The sequence below is a fragment of the Furipterus horrens genome, unplaced genomic scaffold, assembly GCF_987537825.1.
Source record: "Furipterus horrens unplaced genomic scaffold, mFurHor1.1.pri manual_scaffold_1, whole genome shotgun sequence".
Classification (NCBI taxonomy): Eukaryota; Metazoa; Chordata; class Mammalia; order Chiroptera; family Furipteridae; genus Furipterus; species Furipterus horrens.
In genome coordinates this window covers 97248708-97274363 of record NW_028327171.1, presented here as the reverse complement: position 1 = coordinate 97274363, position 25656 = coordinate 97248708, and the positions used below count along the sequence as shown (strand labels likewise).

The following is a 25656-nucleotide window of genomic DNA, read 5'->3' as shown; positions in this document are numbered from 1 at the left end:
GTATTTTCTTGCTGAGAGATGAGATTGCTTGTATCACAATACAGGCAAAAATTCTGTGAGTTAACGTCAGTCTCTTGTGCTCTTGCAGGGAAATATATTTTTAGTGAAGACACATAACTGAGAATATTCTTTAATACCCTCACTGTAAGTATATTTCAATTTCTTCATTGAGAACATAGTTCATTATAGTTTACATTAATGCTGCAGTGTGTAACACATGTGAAAGAACAAAAAGCCTCAAACAATTCATTGCTTGTCACAGTCAACTCTCTTCATCCAGCTCTCAAACTTCACACATTGGTGGGCAGTAAAAACATTCACAGTTGCAAGCCAACTTTGTAGGCTTTTCATGTTTTTTACTTTTTGTGTGCCCATTCATTTTCTCCATGAAGAAAAGTAATTAAATGCCCAGTTCAAAATATTTAGCCAGATGATGAGAGACAAATCTGATGGCTTTGGAGACTAAATTTCCTTCCTCACTTTGATGGCTCAACTAGACAGCAATACCTTGGGGCTAATGCAGCATTCTTGGCAGGCAAGGCAGAATGCAGACTCTCTGGCATTGCTCCTAGGCTTGGAGGTCCCTTGATATATTTCTTCTTATTATAAAAAAAGTAGATGTTTCTTGGCAATTCTTGGGCTTACCCATAATAACAGGTATCAGCACTATCTAAACTTTGTATCCAACTTTGAGGTATAGAAACAAGTTACTTTCAGACTCCTAAGTATGGGAGATTAAATCTTTTGAGCAAAATAACAGAGTTTGGGAAGATCAGGTGTCTACAGTTTGACTATGTTTTTTTGACCTAGGACAGTTTTGGTCACAGTTACAGCACAGTGCTCTGCTGCTACTATTGACTATAACAAATATTAATAATGCCCTGGTCAGTGTGGTTCAGTTGGTCGGAGTGTTGTCCTATAGATCAAAAGGTCACAGGTTTGATTCCTGGTCAGGATACATATCCAGGTTGCGGGTTTGGTCCCCAGTTGGGGTGTGTGTGCAAAGGTAACCAATGGATATTTCTCTCTCTCTCTCTTCCCTCTTCCCCTTTCTCTAAAAGCAATTAAAAATGTTCTCAGGTGAGGATAAAAAAATAAATAAAATTAAAAAAAATAAAAAAATAAACAAGTACTTATACTATTACCGCCACTACGACTGCTACTACGAATGCTTCTGCCACTATTACTTCTGCTGAGGTAGCTGCTGCTAATACTACTATCACAACTACTGGTTAATGGTTACTGAAAACTTACTGTGTGTCAGACACTCTTTTGAGTTCTTTACAAACCTTTTAATCTTTGAGGTGGGTACTATTGTCATCACCATTTTGAAGACAACAAAAGGGAGGTGCTGAAAGATCAGTAATTTTTCCAGAGTGACTCAGATATTGGATGGATATTGGATTATCATATTGCTCTCAATTACAATTTATTTTCTTAACTGAAAAAATACACAGGTTTTTCTTCAAAATATGAATAACTGACAGTAAGCATGTTACTTTGGTGGAGTGCTCAAAAATATCTTTCAGAAGAGACAAGGAAGTGGAGGCTCATATACCTCTCCACGATACAAACTCTCTCTCTATATATACACACAGTATTCCCTCACTTATCGTGGGTATTACATTCTAGACCCACCCGCGAAGTAGGAACCTTACATTTATTCTACACTCTTAAACCTACATAACTTTAACAACATATGTACACAGCACCGCAAATTCCCACAATATAGCAAAAAATCCGCGATAAATAATTAAATAAAATATTTTTAAAAATCCCGCAATACAGTGAGGCCACAATATAGAGAGGGACTACTGTGTATATATATTTAGGTTTTTACACCAGGTTTATCGAGGGAAGGGGGGAAAGGGGTTAGAGGTAGGAGGAAAACTCCTGGTTCAACTCGAGGGCCCACAGGAAAAAGGGAAGGGGGAAGGGGGAAGAAGATGGAAGAAGAAAGGGGGGTGAAGGGGGAAGGGAGAAGAGGAAAGGGGAGTGGAGACGGCCGGTTGCACAGAAGGGCCTATAGGAATTGCCTCTTCATAAACTCATATTTTAAAACAGTATCTAAGGACAACCTTTGCTTCTCAGATTGGCTGTTGTGCTTGTTAATGATGCCCTCTTTGGCCATGCTTGTGTCTTCTTTCCGTCTAGCTCATTTTGGGAAGTCTTACAAAAATCACTGTATTGGTTTTACCCCTAGGTGCTATCTGTAGTCTTTTACATTTTGATTTCCCTCAGTCTCTTTCACATATTTTTCTTTTCAAGCTTAAGCTCCCTATTTACAACCATTAATGTCTATCTCTTACTTATGATTTAACTTAAGAAATATTAAATGTGCAAACAGTAAGTGAAGAATGATGTTAAAATAACAAAACCCAGAATTTTTGGCATTTTGGTGCCACTGGAAAGTCCTCTGAGAAGGTAAATAGAAGTGTGATCAGGAGAATGTTGAGGTCAGTTATGGCCAGAAATTGAAATGGTTTGTGGGAACCAATGTTTTGTTTTGTTTTTTTGTCTGTATAATCAAAAGAGAAAAAAACACACACACACACACACACAAAACTAAAATCAAAGCAAGTGAGAAAAGAAAACCACTGTTTTGTTAAGTGATTACTTCATTAAAAAGAAAAAGCCAGCTCAGACTTGGATGTATTGCCGATTTCTTCACTCTGCTCTGGCTCATAATTGAGCCTGATCTGCTTGTGATGTAGTCACTAACCCTGTCCATTCTGAGGCAACAACAGTGGTTCTGTGGTGATTAAGAGCATCAAGATTTTCATGTGCAATACAATTGCCAGCACATAAAGTGTTTTCACTTTGTGGGCTTTTACAGGCACAATTTAAATATAAGATTGGTCAACATTGGATAAGTTTTCTTATGTCTAAGGCTTTTCAGAATGCAAAATCCTAAGCATTTTCTCACAGTCTTCAAGTATGATCAATGGTCCTAGAAGGCAAACCATATTTATACTTAATTTTATGGTATTTCAAAAGCAGAATTAAATAAAAAATATATTAACTCATAGGACAGACCAAGATGTTCTGGCTGAAAATAAGCAAACATATAAGGTTGTGAATGAGCTTATCTAACTGAGGAAACTTGTTCTGGAATGTTTTTCTCTGATCACAACCCCCCTGCCATCTGTCTACTTTACTAACAGAATAGAATGTGCTTTCATGCTTACTTTTTATGCTAAATACTCTATGTAAGGGGGAAAAGTTCATTTAATTTTGAGCATGTTTGGAACCTTCAGAGACTTCATATTTTTAACTGTTCCTGCCTCTTTCTGTCTCTGAACTCAGGAGGTTGGAAGCCAAAGAGGGAGTCAGAAATAATGTGAACTAGCTGCCATGAAATTCCATTTTTATGCCGACTGGCTGCCTACCTCAACTAATTTCATGTTTTGTTTCAAAAGTTGAGGAGAAAATGAAGAAAACCACTAATCTTTGCAGAGGGATATAAAATTCCTCTTGAAGAAAAAACAGGGCAGGAAAAATTAAGGGACTTTGGATAAAGAAGAGTAGAGAGTCAGGACTAGCATTAGAGACCCATTGCCCCAGACCCTGGTGATGGCTTGTGCTCCCTGACCCCTCCAAACTCAACACACTGCTTGTTTTTTCCCTCCAGACCCTGCTCTTTGCTAAGAGGCTGGTTCAGTAATGGCTCTCTACAGGGAAGGATGTGCTTGACCATTTGGTTCTTAAGTCTACAAACTTGACACATTTATCAAGCTATCACAGTTAAAAATGTAGCCTGCTCTTTTGCTGCACCCCATGCTCATGGTGACAGCTCACCGGGTCCCACAGGCCTGGGAGGCATGCTTCATTCATCTCTCTTCCCAGGTGGTAACTGAATTTCTGTATAGACTCTTTAACAATGATGTGAAATGTAGCTTTCTCCACTGATGCAGCCAGTGGAGGAAATGTTTTTTTATGGAGAGTACACTGCCCATCCATGCATACCACAGGAAAAATGTCTCTTGAAGGACCGAAGGAGCTCTTTACCAACACTATTTTCACTTCAGCTGGTTCTAAGGTCTCATCTCCTTTTTCATCCCATGAAGTTTAAAATAAACTCTCTTTTTAGAATAGCTGTAGCCAATGTTGACACTTTTCAAATGCAACTCAAAGAACTGCAGACAAATCAAAGAAAAACAAAAGCAGAGTAGTCGGCAGGTTTTCCAAATGCATCCTGCCCATGGTTGCCTAACCAAAACAGAGCTGCCATCAGTACCCAAAGCCTTTCCTGAGGCTCTGAGCTTCACTGAACTTCCTGTAGCTCTACCTTTACACTAATCTTGGCACCTGGAGAGAGAGACATTCCTGAATCCTGGTCCTCTCCAAGGGTTCTTGCCTGAATGTCTCACGTTAGCTTTCAGATGAGGTCCCTCATGCAGGCTGGCTTATTGATGTTCTGGTGATAGGCTTAAGAGAGTCATTAACTGGTTTTTCTCTTGGGTAGAGCTTGTCTTCTTTGCTCTTGTTTTTGTTGTTGTTGTTGTTGTTCACCACTGTATTCGTTCTTTCCCTTTTTATTTAGTTTATTGGGCTGACACTGGTTAACAAAATTATACAGGTTTCAGGTACAAAATTCTACCACACATCATCTGTACTCTATATTGTGTATTCACCACCCTAAGTCAAGTCTCTATCCTCTCTGCTTTTGTTTAATCATCTTAAGTCTTTCCCTGGTTGGGTAGCTCAGTTCGTTAGTGTCATCCACATACACCAAGGTTATGGGTTTGATCCCTGGTCAGGGCACATATAAGAATCAACCAATGGATGTGTAAATAAGTGGAACAACAAATTAATGTTTCTCTCTCTCCCTTTGCAGTGAACATTCTTATTCCCTACTTCCTAACTAAGTTGGGATTTTGTTCAGATACCCTCATCTGTGCCTGGCAGCCCAAATGTGTAAGTCAGTGATTCTCAGTCAGGGGTAGGAAAACTGTTTTGCCCCCAAGATGACATTTGGCAATGTTTGGAGATATTTTAATTGTCACAGAGAGGAATATTTCAAATATTTCAGTTTCCTAGATACTTGAACAAAAAGGTATCTCAATTTAGGTAAAGTAAACCCCAGATTAGAGTTAACACAATACATTTTTAATATTGTTCATAAATCAACTTTGGGATAAGATAGGTATAAACAATTTTTATCCCAGAAAAGATTAAACTTTATAAAAGGCGACTGGCTGACAAATGGGCTGTGGGTAATTGCAAGGGACATTCCAAGCAAAGGTTTTTAGTGTGAGTTCCATATCTCAGTAATTATCAACTTTAAAATTTGGTTCTCACTCAGCTCTATTTTCTGTAGAAGGACTGCAGATTAGACTACTCTGTGAGTTATGAATTAAGGGAGGGTTTGGAAATTACAAAAAACAGAGAGAAGAAATACCAAATGGGAGTGTTACCATATACATGACACCAATTTTATTTCAAATCAAGGAATTTTCTTACCATCATTGGAACCAAAGCTTCCATCAATGGATTTTCTCTGAAACCTGCAAAAAAAACCAAACAAACAAAACAAAACAAAACAAAAAAAAAGCACATATACATGGTCCTAAAGCAGTGAAAATCTCAGCATTTTACATTTGTCCCTTATAGACTATATTGAAAATTTGTCTGCTAGAATCTTTTAAAAATGGGCGTCAGGATGTGGAGAAATTGGGACTCTGATACTTTGCTAGTAGGGTTGTAAAGTGGTATAGCCACTTAGGAAAACAATTTGTCAGTTCCTTAAAAAGTTAAACATAGAGTTACCATATGATCCAGCAGTTCTACCCCTAGGCATATACACACATAGATACATAGATTCATTACTTTATTTTCAGGTTCACTTATTTTCAGATAATTCACATACACTTTAATATACAAAATTCAATGAGTTTTAGTATGTTCACAAAGTTGTACAACCATCACTGTTATCTCATTCTGGAACATTTTCATCATCCCCTCAAAAATCTCAAACCTATTAGTTGTTTGCCTTCCTCCCAACCCTTGGCAACCACTAATATACTTTCTGTTTCTACAAATTTAATCTCTCCTGGACATTTCATATAAATAAAATTATACTATATGTGGTCTTTTTTGACTGGCTTTTTTCACTTAGCATAATGTTTTCAAGGTTCATCTACATGGTGCATGAATCAATACTTTAGTCATTTTATGGCTAAATAATATTCCATTGTATGAATATACCACATATATCTGCTCATTCTTAATCAAAATTTTGTTGTTTTCACTTTTTGGCTATATAAATAGCATTTCTATGAACATTTGTATACAGGTTTTTGTGTGAATATGTGTATTAAGATCTCTTGGCATATACCTAGGAGTAGAAGTGCTGGGCATGAGGTAATTCCATGTTCAACTTTTTTTCAAAACTGTTTATAGGAGCTCTACAACATATTATAAACTATTTTACATCCCTACTAGCAATGTAGAAGGTTCTAATTTCTCTAAAACCTTACCAATTCTTGTCATTTTTCATTAAATGTTTTTTATTATAGCCATGAAGTGATATCTTATTGTAGTTTTAATTTATATATAGGGAAGTGTAAGATCGCTAATAATATTGAACATCTTTTCACATACTTATTAGCCATTCATATATCTTCTTTGGAGAAATGTCTATTTAAACCCCTTGCCCATTTTCACCGTGGGTCATTTTTCTTTTTTATCAGTGGGTTGTAAGAAACATTTATATAGAGTGGATACTAGACTCTTACAAAATATATAATTTAAAAACATTTTCTCCAATTTTGTGTGTTGTATTTTCACTTCCTTGATAAAGTCTTTTAAAAACACAAAGTTTTAATTTTGATGAAGTCCAATTTATCTATTTTTCTTTTGTTACTTGTGCTTTTGGTGTCATACCTGAGAAACTATTGCCTCATCCAAGACCACAAAGATTTATACCTATGTTTTTTCTAAGAGTTTTACAGATTTAGTTCTTATATTTAGATCTGTGGTCTATTTTGAGTTAATTCTTAAATATAGTGTGAGGTAGGGGTACAACTTCATTCTTTTTCATGTGGATAACCAGTTGTCTTAATACCATTTGTTGAAAAGAATATCCTTTCTCCACTTAATTGTCTTGGTACCCTTGTCAAAATAGATTGATCATAAATGTAAAGGTTTATTTCTGAATCCTCAATTCTATTCCGTTGATTTAAATATTGTTTCTTACATCAGTGCCAGAATGTACAAAGCTGTAGCTTTGTACTAAGTTTTGATATCAGGAAGTGTAAGACCTCCAGCTTTTTTATTTTTATTTTTCATGATTGTTTAGGCTTTTCTGAGTCCCTTGGATTCCCATAGGAATTTTAAGATCAGTTTGTCAATTTCTATAAGAAAATCACCTGGGCCTTTGATTAGGATTGTGTTGAATCTATAGATGAAGTTGGGAAGTACTGTCATGAGTTTTATTGCTGCTGTAAAAAATTTCAGAAACTTAGTGTTTCAGACAATACGAATTTATTATCTTATAGTTCTGGATGTCAGGATTCCTAAATGAGTTTATGTTGCTAAAATCAAGATATCAGCAAGGCTGTATTCCTTCTACAGGTTGCATAGGAGAATCCATTTCCTTGCCTTTTCCAGCTTCTAGAGGTGGTCTGCATTCCTTGACTCATGACCCCTTCCTCTATCTTCAAAGTGCATCACTGCAATCTCTGCTTCCATCATCACATCTCCTCCTGTCTTTGACCCTCTTGCCTCCCTTTTATAAGAACCCTTTTGATTACATTAAACCCATATGGATGATCCAGGATAATCTCCATACTTTTATCACATCTGCAAAATCTCTTTTTTCATGTAATATTCACAGGTTCTGGATATTGGGATATGGACATTTTGGGGGAGTCATTATTCTGTCTACTACACCATCTTAACAATATTAAGTCTTCCATCCAACCCATGAACATGGGACATCTTTCCATTTATTTAGGCCCTCTTTAATTTCCCTCAAGGATGTTTTCTAGTTTTCAATGTATAAATCTCATATTTAATTTGTTAAATGTATTATTAAGTATTTTATTATTCTGATGCTATTGTAAATGAAATTGTTTTCTTAATTTCATGTTTGAATTGTTCATTGCTAGTGTATAAAAATCCAATTTATTTTTGTATATTGATTTTATACTCTCAGTGAACTCAGGGCTTCTTTTTGGAGGTGATGAAAATTAGGTTGTGGTGATGGTTGTGCAACTGTGAAAACCACTGAATTGTATACTTTAAAAGGGTGGATTTTACGGTCTGTGAATTATGTCTCAACAAAGCTATTATTAAAAAAAACAACAACTATGTATACCATTTGGGAATGTCTACCAAAAATTAAAATGTGAATTACCTTCTTCCCCAAAATGAGCCTCCCTTTTGGATGTGAATGAGGTTGGAGTGGAGGAGGAGGGGGTTTGGGAGCAAATGCACCTGTGCTTTGGTATATACTTATTTCTTTCCAGATGGAGACTCTAGAAGTTGTACACTCCTGATCTTGGTATGTTTGGTGGAGAACCTTCTCTTTGTACCTCTTTTGTCCCTATACATAGCAAACTCATCGCTGCCACGGGTCTTTTGCTCTTGTGCCTGGGCCACTCTCTTTCCAGATCCTCACATCGTTGGCTTCTCCTTGCTATTCAAGTCTTGCTTCTGAGAGGTCTTCCTCACTGAACAAATCAAATCTAAAGTAGCTTCTTCAATCCAATCATTCTCTAGCACACCAGAGTCTTTATCCTCCTCCTGTCATTAGCTGAAATTATTTTCTTTGTTAATTGCTTGCTTGCTTCTATGTGTCTCCTCTGTATCATGTAAGCTCTATTAGAGTAGGACTCTAGATAGTCTTTTTCACCACTGTGTCCTTAACCTCTAAGACAGGCCCTGTCACATAGGAAATGTAACTAAGTATTTGTTGAATGAAAAAGGTACGTATCATTAGGGAGAGCAGTTACAATCTGGCCTAACTGTTCTAGTTGGCAAATGAGGCACTAGTGAAGTCCCCTTTTAAAACAGTTTTAGTGATATTAACTGAAAAGCAATTATTTGGGCTCATAGAAGATGATGTGTTTGGATTGTGTGTTTGTATTAACAGGCTTTACTCACTCTAGCCCTAGATTAGGGAGCTGATAAAATTTTTCATTAGAGGAGTTCAATGATTTACAAAGCTAGGGTAAGTCAGGCAGTATCAAGGGAGCAAAAGAAAAAACTAAATGAGAACTGTGCTAGACTGATTAAAAAATGGCTACACCTCATCTTGTATCCAGCTCCTTTAATCAAAAGTGGAGTCTGTATTTTCACATCTTGAATCTGGACTGGCCTCATGACTTGTTTTGACCAACAGAATGAGGGGGAAGTAATACTGTGCCACTTCTGAACCTACATCTTAAGAAGGCCCTTATCTCTCCTGCAGACACAATAAACCAGGGTGGCTCTGCAGAAGGAGAGGCTGAGTGTAGTCGAGGGCAGTCTAGAAGAGCCAGCTCCTAGATGGTCTGCCAGCTAGTTGCATTCTAGGACCATATTCAGTTGAGATCTCTGAGCCCAGTCCAGCTGGCCCATAGATTTGTGAGCCAACTTAAATATTTATTGATATATGCCACTGGAGTTTTTATGCCGCATTATTGTGGCAATAAATGACTAACACAGGAGTCAAGAGAAGGACAAGCATTCAGAAACGAGCAGTTCGAACTCAATGTCTGGCAGAGTGGTTGAGAGGAATAAATGAGAGAATATATACGCAGTACTTGGGCCAGGGCCCGCACATTCATTGTGGGTGCTTCATGATAACTTGTTGAATAGACTGGGTCTGGGGACGGGGAGGGGAATGGTATTTAGTCTGTGTTCAGCCAATGTACCATAAACACACTTTGGATTCTTAGCTCCCTGAGGGCCAGGTCATGTCTCTTACCAGTGTTTTCAGCCTGATTTCACAGCATGTATGAAAACTCCATATGTATTAATAATAAGGTACAGGGGACTCATTGAGAAAATTGCTTTATTCTCCAAAACTAGTTTCATTTGGTTTTGTAGAAAGTTTTGTTATTTATTCTTAGTTCAATGAAGGAAGAGTTGTATTAGCATTTTCCCTCAGTCTATTTTTCTATTTAGATGCCAAATAGTTCTTATGCCTTCAGATTCCTATTTTTAGTTTGCTTATATTTGGAAAGAACCTCTGCTCATGCAATTGACTCCAACAAAGTAATCTGGCAGCTAGAGGTTTCAACAGAGCCTTATACCACAACTTTGAAAAACAGCGCTTGCTTCAGTAGGTTGAGTAACAGTTATAGAGAGATAGATATTTAGCTATTAATTTAATTTTTGTTTGTACAAAGGGGGGTCCCAAAAAACCAGAATTATCTTCTGAAGAGTGGGTCCTTTGTAGTACAGGCTTCTCCCATTTGGTGAGTGTTCTAGGAACCTATCTGTATCAGCATACAACCTGGTGTTGTTATGAGAGGCTGCATTCAGCTTCTGTGAATTTTTCTGAAGACTCAATTTGTTTGCCCATTTTATGATGGGTGATTTGTGAGTGTACCTCCCCATACCGTGCTGACCAAAAATGGCATGACCCCCATACCCTACCCTCCTTATTCACCCAATCTTGCCCTGAACAATTTTCTTTTTTGTTTCCCTGTGTAAAAAAGGGAAATGTTTTGTTGTGGAAGAGATGAAACAAACAAAGAAAATAACAGCAGAAGCACTAAAAGACATGAAAATCAATGGACAGTCTTCCTAGGAGAAGCAGAAGAGGCAAACTTCTTTTTCCATGACATTGAAGCTCATCTGAATCAAAACAGGAAGCTTTTGGACCTTTCTGCAGTTGAATCCATGCTGGGGGTCCAGGCGTTTGGTCTGGCCTCCTTGATCAGGACTGTCCTCCCTCACATGCCCTGACCACTCTACACCCATTTGACCTGCTTTCTTAAGAGCTAAGGCTCAAGAGTCAGGCTGCTTGGGTTCAGATCCCAGCTCATTCATTTACTGGCTGTGAATTCTTGGTCAAATTGCTTCATTTCTCTATGCCTCAATTTCCATAACAAATGATGATAATCCTAGCACCCATTGTTGTGGGTCATTAGATGAGATCATCTGCTTAGAGAGTTTGGCACAGAGCAGGTACTTGTTAAATGTGATTGTCATGTGATAAATTAATTGAGCTGATAATTAATGTATGTACTTTCGAGGTATAGTATTTGCCTGTAGACTAGAGTTTTTGTTTTTAACTTTTTATTTGAAAATAACCTCAAGTTTGCAAAAAGGTTTTAAAAATAAGAATAGAACACCCATATACTCTGTACCTAGATTTACCTATTGTTAGCATGTTACTCCATTTGCTCTGTTATCCTGTCCCCTCTCTGTGTGTGTGTATATATATATATATATATATATATATATATATATATATATATTTGAATATATAAATATGTTTTTCTGAACCATTTGAAAGTAAGTTACATATCATGAACTCTTATGCCTAAATATTTCCAAAGAATAAAGCTAACCTCTTACATAACCACAATATAGTTGTCAAATTTAATATATAATACTCTTTTTAAATTTATTTATTTATTTTTATTGTATTTTTTCCATTACCATTTAGGCCCTTTATACACCCCTCGCCCCAGGCAATCACCACACTGTTTTGCATGTCCATGAGTCCTTTTTCCTTTTTGCTCAATCCCTCCACCCGCTAACCTCCTCTTAGCTGTTATCCTGTTCTCCATTTATGAGTCTGTCTCCATTTTTCTTGTTAGTTCAGTTTGTTCATTAGATTCCATATGTGAGTGAAATCATATGGTATTTGTTTTTCTTTGACTGGCTTATTTCACTTAGCATAATTTTCTCCAGGTCCATCCACATTGTTGCAAAGGGTAAAATTTTCTTCTTTCTTATAGCCAAGTAGTATTCCATTGTGTAAATGTCCTATACTTGTTTTATCCACTCATCTATGATGGACACTTGGTTGCTTCCATATCTTGGTGATTGTAAATAATATTGCAATGAACATAGGGGTGCTTATATTCTTTCAAATTAGTGTTTTGGTTTCCTTTGGATACATTCCCAGAAGTGGAATCACTGGGTAAAAATGGCAGATCCATTCTTAATTTTTTGAGATATCTCCATACTGTTTTCCACAGTGGCTGCACCAATCTGCATTCCCACCAACAGTGCAAAAGGGTTCCACTTTTTTACATCCTCGCCAGCACTTGTTCTTCATTGATATATTGATGATAGCCATTCAGACAGATGTGAGATGGTATCTCATTGAGGTTTTAATTTGCATCTCTCTGATGATTAGTAATGTTGAGCATCTTTTCATATGCCTGTTGGCCACCTGTATGTCCTCTCTGGAAAAATGTCTATTCAAGTCCTTTGCCCATTTAAAATTTGTGTGTGTGTGTTAAGTTTTGTTAAGTTGTTTATAAATTTTGGATATTAACCATTTATGAGGTGTATCAATGAATATGTTCTCCCATTCGGTGCATTGTCTTTTTATTTTGTTGATGTTTTTCTATGCTGTACAAAAAGTTTTTAGTTTGATGTAGTCACATTTGTTTGTTTGTTTGTTTGTTTTTGTTTCCCTTGTCTGGGGAGCTATACCCCATTAAAAATTGCTACAAGCAATGTCCAGAATTTTGCTGCCTATGTTTTCTTCTATGATCTTTATGGTTTTGAGTTTAATATTTAAGTCTCTAATCAATTTTGAATTTATTCTTGAGTATGGTGTAAGAATATGGTCTAGTTTCATTTTTCTGCACATGTCTGTCCAATTTTTCCAACATCATTTATTGAATAAATTATCTTTAGCTTTCTCTGTCAAATATTAATTGACTATAAAGTCATGGGTTTATTTCTGGGTTTTCTATTCTGTTCTATTGATCTATATGTCTGTTTTTATGCCAGAACCATGCTGTTTTGATTACTATGGCCTTATAGTTTCATATTAGGTAGCGTGATTCCTCAAACTTTGTTCTTCTTTCTTAGGATCACTGTTGCTATGTGCAGGTTTTGTAGTTCCATATACATTTTTGGAATATTTGTTTTAGTTCTGTGAAATATGTCATTGAAGTCTTGATAGGAATTGCATTGAATCTATAGATTGCTTTGGGTAACATGGACGTTTTAATGATGTGAATTCTTCCTGTCCATGAACACAGTGTGTGCTTCCACTTCTTCGTATCTCCTTCAATTTCTTTCTTCAATGTCTTATAATTTTCTGAGTACACGTCTCTTACATCCTTGGTTAGGTTTACTCCTAAGCATTTTATTCTGTGAATGGAATTGTTTTCTTAACTTCCATTTCTGTTATTTCATTATTTGCAGCTGATTTCTGGATATTAATTTTATATCCTGCTACTTCACTGAATTCAATGGTCAGTTCTAGTAGTTTGTTGGTGAAATCTTTGGGGTTTTTTATGTACTCATGTCATCTGAAAAGAAATAAATTTTACTTTTTTCTTTCCAATTTGGATGCCTTTTATTACTTCTCCTTGTCTGATACTGTGACTAGGACTTACAGTACAATGTAGAATAAAAGAGGTGAAAGAGGACATCCTTGTCTTGTTCTTGATCTTAAGGAGAACACTTGTAGCTTTTTCCCATTGGGTTTGTCATATATGACCTTTATTATGTTTAGTTATGTTTCCTCTAGTCCTACTTTGCTGAGAGTTTTTATCATAAAGAGTGCTGGATTTTATCAAATGTTTTTTCTGCATCTATTGATATAACCATGTGGTTTTTGTTCTTCATGCTGTTTATTTGGTGAATCTCATTCATTGATTTGTGAATGAATGTTGTACCAACCTTGCATTCCCAGAATAAATCCCACTTGATCATGGTGTATGATCTTTTTGATGCATTGTTGTATTCAGTTTGCTAATATTTGGTGATGAATTTAGTGTTTATATTCATCAGGTCTATAATTTTTTTTTGTAGTGTCTTTATCTGGTTTTGGAATCAGAATAATTCTGGCCTTGTAAAATAAGCTTGGGAGTCTTTCCTCCTCTTGAACTTTTTGAAATAGTTTGAGAAGGAGAGGTATTAGTTCTTCTCAGAATGGTAAAATTCACCTGTGAAGCCATCTGATCCAGGCTCTTATCCAATCTACTGTCTGTACTACAATTTGTCCCTTATAACATTTTTTCTTCTAGTAAGAGATCCACTCTGAGATCAGGTATCATCTTTAGTTGTCATACCTCTTTAGTTTCCTTCAATCTGGAACATTTCCACAGCCTTTCTTTGTCTTTTATGACACATGTTAATAGAATGATCCTCATTCTAAGTTTAATTTTTCCTTTTGATTATATTTAAAACAATATGTTTCTCGCTGGAATACTGTATATGTGACATTGTGTCCTTCTCAGGGTGTCACATCTTGGGGCAGATGATGTTCATCTTTTCTTTGGTCATATCAATTTCAATCACCCACCCAGTCGTTTATTGCTGGATTTCTTTACTGTATGGTTGCTATTTTCCCCCTTACAACTACTAAGCAATCTGTGAGGATATTCTTTAAGGCCAAGCAAATATCTTGATCCTCATAAGATTTTCCTCCTAGTTTTAATATCCATTGAAGTTTCTTAACCTGATCTATGCAAAAATGATGGTGTTCCAATTCCAACACTCCCTCTATATTTACATCAGCTTTTGGCATTGTGCTGTAGACAAAAGCCCTCCTTCCACTGTAAGTATTTGTTAATAACCCCTTTCCCTAATGTGTACTTGTTTTAGTAACTTTGTTGAATTCATTGGATGTATATCTACAAGTATTTAGGTTGTTTCTCATTCCCTCCCTTCCTTCATATATCAATATAAATCCATGAATTTCTGTTTTTCTCAATGATTAATAATTCATTATTCTCCTTAATTGTTTTGGTGCTCAGACTATCCTGGATATAACTAGTGATGAATCCAGGGTTTCAGAAGTCAATTTATTGATGAAAAGTTTCATAAAGGCCACAAAAGACAATTATTTATGAATCAGAGACTGGCCTGTGTCACTGAGATAGCTGTATCACTATAGTGGCAATGAGCCGCTTCTACAGATGGGAGAGGAGAAAGAACATTTATGTATTGTAAGCCTCCTGCCATTCTTTTGTCTTTTGCAGAGGCCGCAACAAGTACAGAATTCTCAAGGTTCTTGCCCATTGAGGGCAGTAAGGAAAGATGAGAGATCATTTTATTAGAGACTCCAAACTCTGGGAAAGGGCATTTCCTTGATCAAATCATAGCTCTATTATTTCCTTTTATTTCTCTCAAGGAACATTTTACCTGAAAATTGATGGTACAACAGTAAGAAAGCACCTGGTAATGCAGTATCAAAGCATATTACTCATGCTATTAATAACTAACTCCTGCTAAAATAACTAACACTTTACCAGCACTTACTCTGTTCAGAACACTGATGTAAACACTGCAGTGATACCATTCTATAAAGTAAATTATTATCTCATTTTACAGATGAAGAAACTGAAACACAGAGAGGTTAAGTAACTTGTCCAATATCGCACAGTTAATGGCTGAGTAGATTTAAATCCAGCCAATATGGCTCTAAAGCCTGAAGCCTAATTAGTAAGCAGAGATAGGCAATGGAGGTTAACATTTCTTGAAACTCTTGACCTACCTGATATGATGAACAAACGCGATCAGCAGGCACCCCAAATAAAAGGAGAAGAAGATGAGGAAGCTGAGAAGAATGGATTTCACAAAAACAGAATCTGAGGGAAGAGAAAGAACTTTAGTCAGGATGTCTTCAGGAGAAAAGAGGGCCATGTTAGGGACAAAGCAGCTTCAAATGCCTATCTTCATCATACTTATTCTTAAGTCCTGAGATATCTCCACTTAAAGCAGCAAAGCTACTGGGAGTCATCCAGATATTTAATCTACAAAGGGCAGCATTTTACTATGATGACTTCCCAGTGGAAGCTGGGAAGAGACTTCCTGTATACAACAACTTCATAATTGAGGTCCCTTTCTTTCCAGAAGGGATTTAACAAATGCTTTGATTCTCTCTTCTATCTCTAAGGTGAACATTAGTTTTCTTGTATTTCTCTGGAAGGATGATGTTAGCATTGAATTATATAATTGACTGCCTGACATAGGACTCTCTCCACTGAATCCTAAAGCCAATTCTGACCTTTAATGGAAGGAACAATGGTCACTTTAAGGTTCTTTGTTCGTTGCAGATTCCAGGTCTGGTTCTCATTTTCTGGTAAAAAAAAAAAAAAAAAAAAAAAAAAAGTCAAAATGTACCAGACACTAGGCTCTTGGCCTCTCATCTGAGCAGTTGTTTAAAAACTGCCCAAAATTAACTCTGGTTGCAAATGTTCTTTTAGCAAGAACTAGAGGAAGACCTAACCCCCAAACCTTCAAACCATCTCATGCTCCTCCTGGTTAAACTTTCAATTTGGCCTTTGCTTGGGAGCATTTTGATAGCACTAACAAATGCAAATGAGACTTCAGCCTCCCCACTTGAATGGAGAAGGCTTGACTCTTTCTCTGCCATCCATGTGGCTTAACATATGACAGGCATATGAAGAAAACAGCTACAAAAATAGGAACCTACATTGCCTTTTGGTTTGCATTTTCTAGCCAGTAAGAACTTGTTTTTTCTTATATAGTCATCAAGGAGCTTGTAGTTTAGCAAAGAACATTGGACATTAGCAAAACTCTATACAGCTATGTAATTAAGAGATTAAATAATACAGGAATAGAAATTTCACCTAAATACCAAGGGAACCATGTTCCACTTAACAGTAAACATCCTCTGTGTTGATCACATATCACGTCAGCTGCTGGGGACCTGTGTTTTCAATCAACAGCCTATTCCATTCCCAAGGTAGTTACTGGGTAACTAGACAGTTACTCATAACCATTTGTACTATGCCTCAGAGCTCACACAGCTCCTGTCATTGAGCAAGTTGTCCCTCTTTATTATTTTGCAAGGTACAAATTGAGAACACAATTTTCCTTGCACATCCTTGTGGAAATGATGACTACTGATAAATGTGAGTGACTTTCTTACTGCCAGCTACCAAAATGATCTTAGAAAATGGACCTTGGTCTGCTCTATACAAATCATTACTTCTTAGTAGCAAATATTTGTGGAGTAAAGAGTCAATTTCACATAGTCTAAGGGAGCACAACATTTTGGAATGGTGCAATACACTAAGTGACATTTTGTAGTATCACTAATATCTCTAGGTCTATCATTTTCTTCTCTTTATTTTTTTTCCCAAGTATTTCTCAGACTGCCTGACCAAGTCACTGCTGATTGACCCTCACTTAGTGGGAACTAGAAATGGTTGTAAAAGGCTAAAGTGAGCTTTTGATTTCCCTTCCATCCCCTCGGTCAGGTTTTTCTAAGTAGCCTAGTATTCCTCACTACCTCTTACCCTGAATGAAGAAAGATCCTCCGCAAGCATAATCTTCAGGCTTTATCACAAACACCACGAAGAACTGCTCGGCTGGAAAATCCTTCTTCTGCATAAGACATAACAATCTTATGATATGCTCGTATGTTCTTATGATAAGAAAGTTAGAGGAAGAGATAAAGTCCATGGCAGTGGGGTGGGAGTAGAAAGAAAGAGGAAAAAGAAGAAAGGTAAAGTTCACCCCTGCCTCTTTATTTCTTAGAAGGAACTTTCACAGATCCACAATCTACTCTAGTTTACCCAAAATAAAGTAATCGCCACATCCAAGAAATTAGGGTAAATATAGGCACTACTCTAACTTCAACCTATCTTGTGCCCACTTGAGTGCTTAAAACTGTATAGGCAACACATAAGTAATATGTTAATAGCCTATGTGTAATAATTAACACTTGTACATTGTTTTTAAAGTTAATAAACTTTATTTTAAAGGCAGTTTTAAATTCACTATGTTAAATTTTTATTATTTTAAAATCTAATGATAAATGACTTTGCTAAATGCCATGCAGTCAGCAGTTAAATAAATAGTTTAGTTTAGGGAGGCAAAGATAAGTCAGGAGACCTGAGCTAGCCATGGCTTTGACTCTCTCTAAGTGGGCTTCTTTGTGTCCCAGTTTCCTTACCCATGAGGGAAGCATGGTTGGCAAGATGATCTTTAAGGTCTGTTCTATTCTACAACTTTGTTTTCTTTTAATATCCCCAGATTTCTGGTATCATCACTGAGAAATGGCCCAAGACTGAATCATGGGTCCAGAGAAGTAGCAATTTATTGCCAAATATATTCAAAGTAAAGATGTACTTATATACTTTGCACTTTGTTAATTTAGTGTCCTCACTGATGTGAAATATGAGTTCTTTATTACAATTATTTTTCTGTCCTTTTTTACTTGGAGACCATGTAATGTGGGACTGCTGAGGAAGAAGCAAATATCTGAGGCAGTAGAAAATTAAAGCTGGACTAATAGAAATTTTAGGTCTGATACCTAAATTATAATTAATCTCTTTGCTATTATTTAACAAACAGCGTCAAGTCACAGATCCCTCAAGTAATACCATCCCAAAGCCAGGAACAGAATCTCTTAGAAAATATCTGCCTTGTGTGTATATTTTTGCTATACAATTGCCATTGAAATGATAATTTAATTACAGACACCAAAAGGGCAAATTGCTGCACAGATATATGGTTCATATTCTTTTGAAACTGTCTGTTCTGCCCAGAGTTGAAGTCCTCTTTTGCTTACCATTACTGCTACAAATTATTATTCAACTATGCTTAATTGCTTTAAATGGATGAGATAAACCTGACCCTAAATTGGCAACCCCCATTAAGTAGATTGAAATATTCTGCCTTTACCTTTTTAAGCAATCTGTCAGATATATAACCCACTGCATCATGGGTTCCCAAGATTCCACCATTGCCCAAGCTCCGATTTCAGGCACAGCAATCTCTCTTTTAAAACCACCAGAAAGGGAAGAGATCCAAGGCACACAGTGAATGGAAATCCCTTGTGGATGCTGCTCCAGGAGGTAAACTGACACACTATCATTGACAATAGTGACCACACAAGTGATGTCTCACCTGTAGTGTGATGGCAGCTTTCTTGGTCATGGACTGATAGACACCATTAAATTCCACATTGTGGTCAAGATCATACACTGGGCACTGCAATGTATAGGAGGGATAAAAAGGAAAGCATCACTAATGTCATATGTAATGCTGCACATGCCACACATATGGAGCAGGGGGTTCCTTACCGAGTCATAAACCATAAAATGTTTACCCCTAGAACAGTCATGAAACACTCTCCTAAAACTTGGTGCCTTGTCCTCTAAAGTCAAGGTTACTTTATATCAAAGAGAACTGAAGAGTTATCTTAAAGTTTATAATGCCTTTCCATTTTTTATTAATACCCTGACAGAAAGGACCTAATGTTACAATAAAATTTTTAAAATTAAATTTATTGAGGTAACATTGGTTAACCTTTTATAAATTTCAGGTGTATGACGTTATAATTCTGTATCTGTATACATTCTTGCACACTCACGACCAAAAGTCTAATTCTTTTAATCAGAACATATTTGACTTCCTTTACTCAAGTCACGTTTTCCCCGAACCCTCTTCCCATTCTATTGTCTATATCTATGAATTTGTTTTTATTTTGTTAGTTCATTTGTTACTTTTTTGCTTTCTATTCCATGTATGAATGAAATCATACAGTTTTTGTCATTTAAAAAACCTAGGCCCTGACCAGTGTAGCTCAGTTGGTTGGGCATTGTACTACAAAGTGAAAGGTCACTGGTTTGATTCCCAGTCAGGGCACATGCCTGGGCTGAAGGTTCAGTTCCCAGTCAGGCATGTATGCTTAGGCACGTACAAGAGGCAACCAATCGATGTTTCTCTCTTGTATCTGTGTTTCTCTCTCTCCTTCTCCCTCCCTTTCCCTCTCTCTTAAAAAAAAAAATTTTTTTTAAAAAGAAAGAAGTAAATATTAGAACAAGTGGGATGTTTCTATTTTTCCTCCTATATTCCACGACTTCATCTTCCTTGTGCTTTGTCATGATCATATGCCGCCACCCCCCTCCCTGCGCCCCGCCTGCCTTGTTTCCTCCCTTTGCTTGATTCGGTGAGGAGTCAACTATTCACTATCGCTCCAAACCGATTTCTCCAAATATTGACTGTCCAAGATACTGTTGTTATAATTTAGCAGTTTTGCAGGAGATACATAGATATTCCTCCACCCTTCTCTTTCTTTGATCCTGGGACAATATAATGCTCCATATTGGAAGGCTGACAAGTTATTAAGACTCACCATGATATTCTGGACTGAGACAACAGAACATGGATAAGCCATTCTAGACACAACTTTAATGATAACTGAGTCCACATCTTCAGGAAATTTGTATAGAAAATACTGAGAATAAGGAAAAGAAATACATGATTCATTAATATTAATAAAAGTTTACAATCACAAACTCAAACTGTTTTCACATGACTAGGATCATTTTCTCTAATATTAGGCACAAAATTCAGGTGCAAATCCCAGTAAACCTCTGTTAATTCAGTCAGCCATTCAGCTCACAGGTATTGAGCAACTGCTCTCTACAGGGCTCTGTGCCAGACATGAGGAACATATCAATCGGTAAAACAAAGTAGCCATTTCATACAATATAGCCATTCAGTTTTCTATAGTTTTTCTTTCTCAACTCTACTTCCCTATACTTCCTTGAGGTTTCTACTTAAGAAGATCACTCCAGCCTTTGAATTAGGGACATGTGGGATGTAATATGAGATGATTTACTTCTGTATGGGCATTTTGAAATACGAAGCTCCACCTTGAAAAGTAGGTAAGCCTGTTGTTCAAGAATCTTAACCATTTTTCTTTCTTTCTTTCTTTTTAAAACTGTTGTTAGATTACAGTTGTCCCATTTTTCCCTGGTTGCTCTCCCCTGCCCTACCCAGTCCCCCACAGTCAATCCCCAACCTGTTGTCCATGTCCATGGGTCATTTATACCTGTTCCTTGACTAGACCCTTCCCCTTCTTTCTTTCCTTCTTCCTCTCCCTCCACCTCACCTGGTCTCTGTCAGTCTGTTCCTTGTCTCCATGCCTCTGGTTCTATTTTGTTCTTTTGTTCTAACCACCTTTCCATAGGCAAGAATTAGCACTAGACCCACCTTTACCCTACACTTTTTCTAAAGAATTTATCTCTTGGCTGGAATAGAGTGAGATGACATTTAGATTCAAAGACAAAACTTTATATCCAGCCCCCTGAAATAAATGTTCACAATTTTGGGCAGGCTGAGATATCTCTAAAGTATTTCTCAAATATCTTCAGAATCAGGAAACATAATATAGAGAGGTTATACTATTTACCTACTTAGATTATAAATGCCCTGAAAAAATTAACTCTACCTTTTAAAGATGTCACTAATAATGAAGAAAAGGGTTTCTGCCCAATAATCATACATATGGTAACTGGTTGAGAAACCTGACATAAAATACATGACCCAAAATTTGAGGGAACCACCCTGGCCAGTGAGGCTCAGTGGATTGAGTGCCAACCTGAGAACTGAAAGGTCACCGGTTCATTCAATGTATCTCACACATCGATTTTTCTCTCCTTCTCTTTCTCCCTTCCTTCATCTCTCTCTAAAAATAAATAAAATTTTAGGGAACCAACAAAAGCAAGTCCCATATTTTAGGACTCATAAATCTATCACTTTAAAGGAGAGGCAAAACATGTCAAAGTTTAGTTTTGCATCCCAACATCCTCTTTACTAACCTTATTCTGAGAACAAGAGCAATAAAAATAGAATGTTTTTCAATAATCCAAAGCCTTTTGATGGGGAGGGGGGGTGGAATCTAGGATTAAGAACTGTCATTTAATGCTGCTATTTGGAAATCTGTTCATGCCTTGTAACAGATGGCTACACTTCCAAGAGCACACTTTCTTTTGTGCTTTCATTTTGCAGCTTGATTCAAATGCACATAACACAAGGCTCTTCCAAAAGTAAATCCTCTAGAATTAGCAAGAGGTGCTCTTGCTTTTTAGTGAAACCAACCTTTCTAACTCAAGAGCAAATCTATGATTATTATTAGCAACAATGAGCAACAGATACAAATACACACACACACACACACACACACACACACATCAAAGGAGTTGGTTTTGTGCAAGCAGTAGACCTCTACTGAAGCCTTAGATGAGGCAAAATATTATCAATATTTATCTCTAACTTAGCATAAATCCCATATAAATGTTTTTGACCTTTGCCTTGATAATCTAACTTTTTTTATCAGAAATAAGCAAATAACAAGTACCCAAAGCAATGGCTGGAATTTAGGCCAAAAATAATCGTCTTGGGTCCTGATTACCTGCCAGTTTCTATAATGTGCTTCTCTCTACAAGAATAGAGGCAGAAAATGATGATGACATTTGTCTGAGAATGTGCAATAGTTTGGATGTGTTTAAAATCTTTTCTATAGTTGAGGAGGATATAAAATTCAGGCCGAAATGGGAACAAATATAGTAAAGTAAGACTTTCATAGATACCAAAGAGTTTCTATTCTGTTTTAACAGTTCGTTCTAAGTATATTTATTCTCGTTTAGGGTTTATATACAAATTACTTAGGCTTTAATATTTACTTACCATTTTATAAGAAAAGGAAGCCATAATATCTGTCACTGACTTTCAGTCTACAAAATGTGAGTGCATTAAGACATTCAGGAACTTCCAGCCAAGATGGTGGCCTAGACAGACATGCTCCATCTCCCTCCACAACTAAGAAGGAATACAACTACCTCAAAACTAGAGACAACCAGAAGTCCCAGAAAATCAAGCGACATTGAAGTCCAACAAAAGAAGATATAAAGAAGAAATACTCATCCAGACAGGTAGAAGGGGCTAAACCAGGGCAGAGAGGATGCAGTGAGGTGGCTGCAGCAGCAGTAGCAGGCCAACAGAAAGCTCAATCACATGATTTAAAAAGTTGGGAGGGACACCTGGGGAGCACTTCCAGCATTAGACCAGATTGCACAACTCACAGTCCTAGCACTGGGGAAAACAAAGCCTCATTGCTTCTGACTGTGCAAAACCGTGGAGGTTGAGGTGGAGGAAGAAACTGCTGGTCTATCAGCAGAGTTTGTTTGTTGAAAGGGCCCCCACAGTCCTAGAACATCCGCAGACCCACCCACTCTGGGAACGATGGACAGGGTAATAGCTAGAGAGGTGCCAGTCCCATATGAAAGTGGGAGAAATGTCTGGAAAAGGGGTGAGTACTGAGCAAGCAGCATTGTTCCTTCTCAAACCCCTCCCCCACATACAGTGCCACAATGTGGTGAAACGGGTCACCCTGTACTGACGAATACCTAAGGCTCCTCCCCTTACAATATAACAGGTATGACAGCTCTACCTAAGACACAGAGGCAAACAAACACAGGACTCTCAAGTTGAGGAGACAGAGAAGTATGGCCCAAAAGAGGGAATGGATCAAGGTTCCAGTGGGAGAACTAAGTGACGAGGAGATAGCCAACTAACAAATGAGGAGATAGCCAACCTAACAGACGCAGAGTTTAAAACACTGGTGATAAAGATGCTCACAAACTTGACAGATATCCTTAAGTACAACAAACACAAAAGGGAAGAAGTAAAAGTTATGCTAAATGAAATGAAGGAAAATCCCCACAAAACCAGTGGTGACGGGAAGGAAACCAGGGTTCAAATCAATGATTTGGAACATAAGGAAAAAAACAAAAAAACAAAACAGTCATCCAGTACAGAATGAAGAAATAAGAATTGAAGAAAATGAGTAGAGGCTTAGAAACCTCTGGGACAACTTTAAATATGCAAACATTTGAACCATAGAGGGGCTAGAAGGAGAACAGGAAGAACAAGAAATGGAAAACTTATGTGAGAAAATAATGATGGAAAACTTCTCAAATTTGGCAAAGAAAATAGACATAAAAGTCCAGGAAGCACAGAGAGTCCAAACAAGCTAGACCGAAAAAGGACCACACCAAGACACATCATAATTAAAATGCCAAAGATTAAAGATAAAGAGAGAATCTTAAAAGCAGCGAGAGAAAAGCAGAGAGTTACCTAGAAAGGGGTGTTTATAAGACTATCAGCAAATTTCTCAAAAGCAACTTTGCAGGCAAGAAGGGACAGGCAAAAAGTATTCAAAGTGATGAAAAGCAAGGACCTACAACCAAGATTACTCTATCCAGCAAAGCTATCATTTAGAATGGAGGGGCAGATAAAGTGCTTCCCAGACAAGGTAAACCTTAATGAACTCATTATCACCAAACTGTTAATATATGAATGTCAAAGGGACTTACTTAAGAAAAAGAAGATCAAAACTATGAACACTAAAATGATAACATACTTACAACTATCAACAATTGAATTTAAAAAAGAAAAACAAAATCCAGCTAAGCAAACCAGAATAGGAACAGAATCATAGGTATGGGGATCATTTGGAGGGTTATCAGCTGGGGGGAAGAAGGGGGAGAAATAGGAAAAGATGAAGCCAAGTAACTTATATGCACGAACTATGGACATGCACTAAGGTGGGTAGGATTGCTGGAGGGAAGGGGGGTGCTGGGCAGAGGGGAGCAAAGGGAAAAAAATTTGGAACTACTGTAACACCATAATCAGTAAAATATACTTAAAAAAACATTCAGTGTATCATATTTACTATAATTCTATACAGAACTATTAGACTATACTCATTCTGTAGTTGAGGTGCAAGCTTTTTCCTCCCTTTAGATATCTCCTAATGCAACTAGCAACCGGTACTTTCAAATATCTCCTGAATTAACTAGCCAATAAATGCTGAGGGCACTGGTTTGCGAACCTGTAGTCCTCTTCTATCCCTGGGTGGCAGTATATAGGCACTGTGGAGGCTTTCACTGCCAAGAACTTGAACTCCATATGTGGGAGTTGGCTCACACAGATTAGGGGAGCTGATTGTACATATCTCTCCCCAGTTCTTTGTCCACTGACATCATGTTATCAGCTTGAAATTGATCTTGGTGAAAGTCTTTACACCCCAGAAATGGGCAAATGCTACAAATCAGGGTTTTCTGTTTGAAAATTAGTTGCTAAATATTTATCATCACACAAGTGGTTGTAATACATTTACAATGGTGTCCATATAATATTAATCCCAGTTTCAGTATATTCAAAACAAAAATTAAGTAGTTATTTATGATCAAAACTGTATTTCAGCTTACAGAAGATTTACAATAAATATCAGGACATTAAGTAAATCTGTTTTAAACTATTGCATAAACTTCACTCTTTCATAAGCCATGAAAGAGTAAAAAGAAGGTTACTAGTGGTGCCACCAGAAAAGCAGCCTGAATAATCAAAGTTTTCATGTATTTATTCTGTATATGATTATAGTTTAATGGAGAGCACAACACAAATTCTAATTCTTATTATAATTCTTTTCAGCATTCTTGTTCTCTCTTTACACAAGAGAAACAAATTTATTCCATCCACAGCACTGTAGAAATTAAAATTTGTTTTATTCTATTGTATCTTCAGGTCAATTAATCATTCATGTATCTGTTTAGTGATGGTTCCACTTTCTATCTCCCCACCCCCATCCTGATTATTAAAGGTCCATGAGGGCAGAAGTTGCATCTATCTTTTCTTCCTCCTACTACTGCAGCACCTAGTACAGTCAAACACTGCTTGGTACATAGTAGACACATG

The 25656-nt window shown here is 37.0% G+C and overlaps 1 protein-coding gene across 1 annotated transcript in view; it reads right to left on the bottom strand.

The window, feature by feature from the left end:
- The window catches only part of SIDT1 (SID1 transmembrane family member 1), a 102147-nt gene that overhangs the window by 23802 nt on the left and 52689 nt on the right, over positions 1 to 25656 (bottom strand). The window contains exons 5-10 of the mRNA XM_090276721.1: positions 20246 to 20347; positions 19015 to 19098; positions 17400 to 17487; positions 16142 to 16213; positions 15629 to 15722; positions 5464 to 5507 (exon numbers count right to left, since the gene is read on the bottom strand). Coding sequence (XP_090132847.1) covers positions 5464 to 5507; positions 15629 to 15722; positions 16142 to 16213; positions 17400 to 17487; positions 19015 to 19098; positions 20246 to 20347 — 484 coding nt within the window. The remainder of the gene's footprint in view (positions 1 to 5463; positions 5508 to 15628; positions 15723 to 16141; positions 16214 to 17399; positions 17488 to 19014; positions 19099 to 20245; positions 20348 to 25656) is intronic.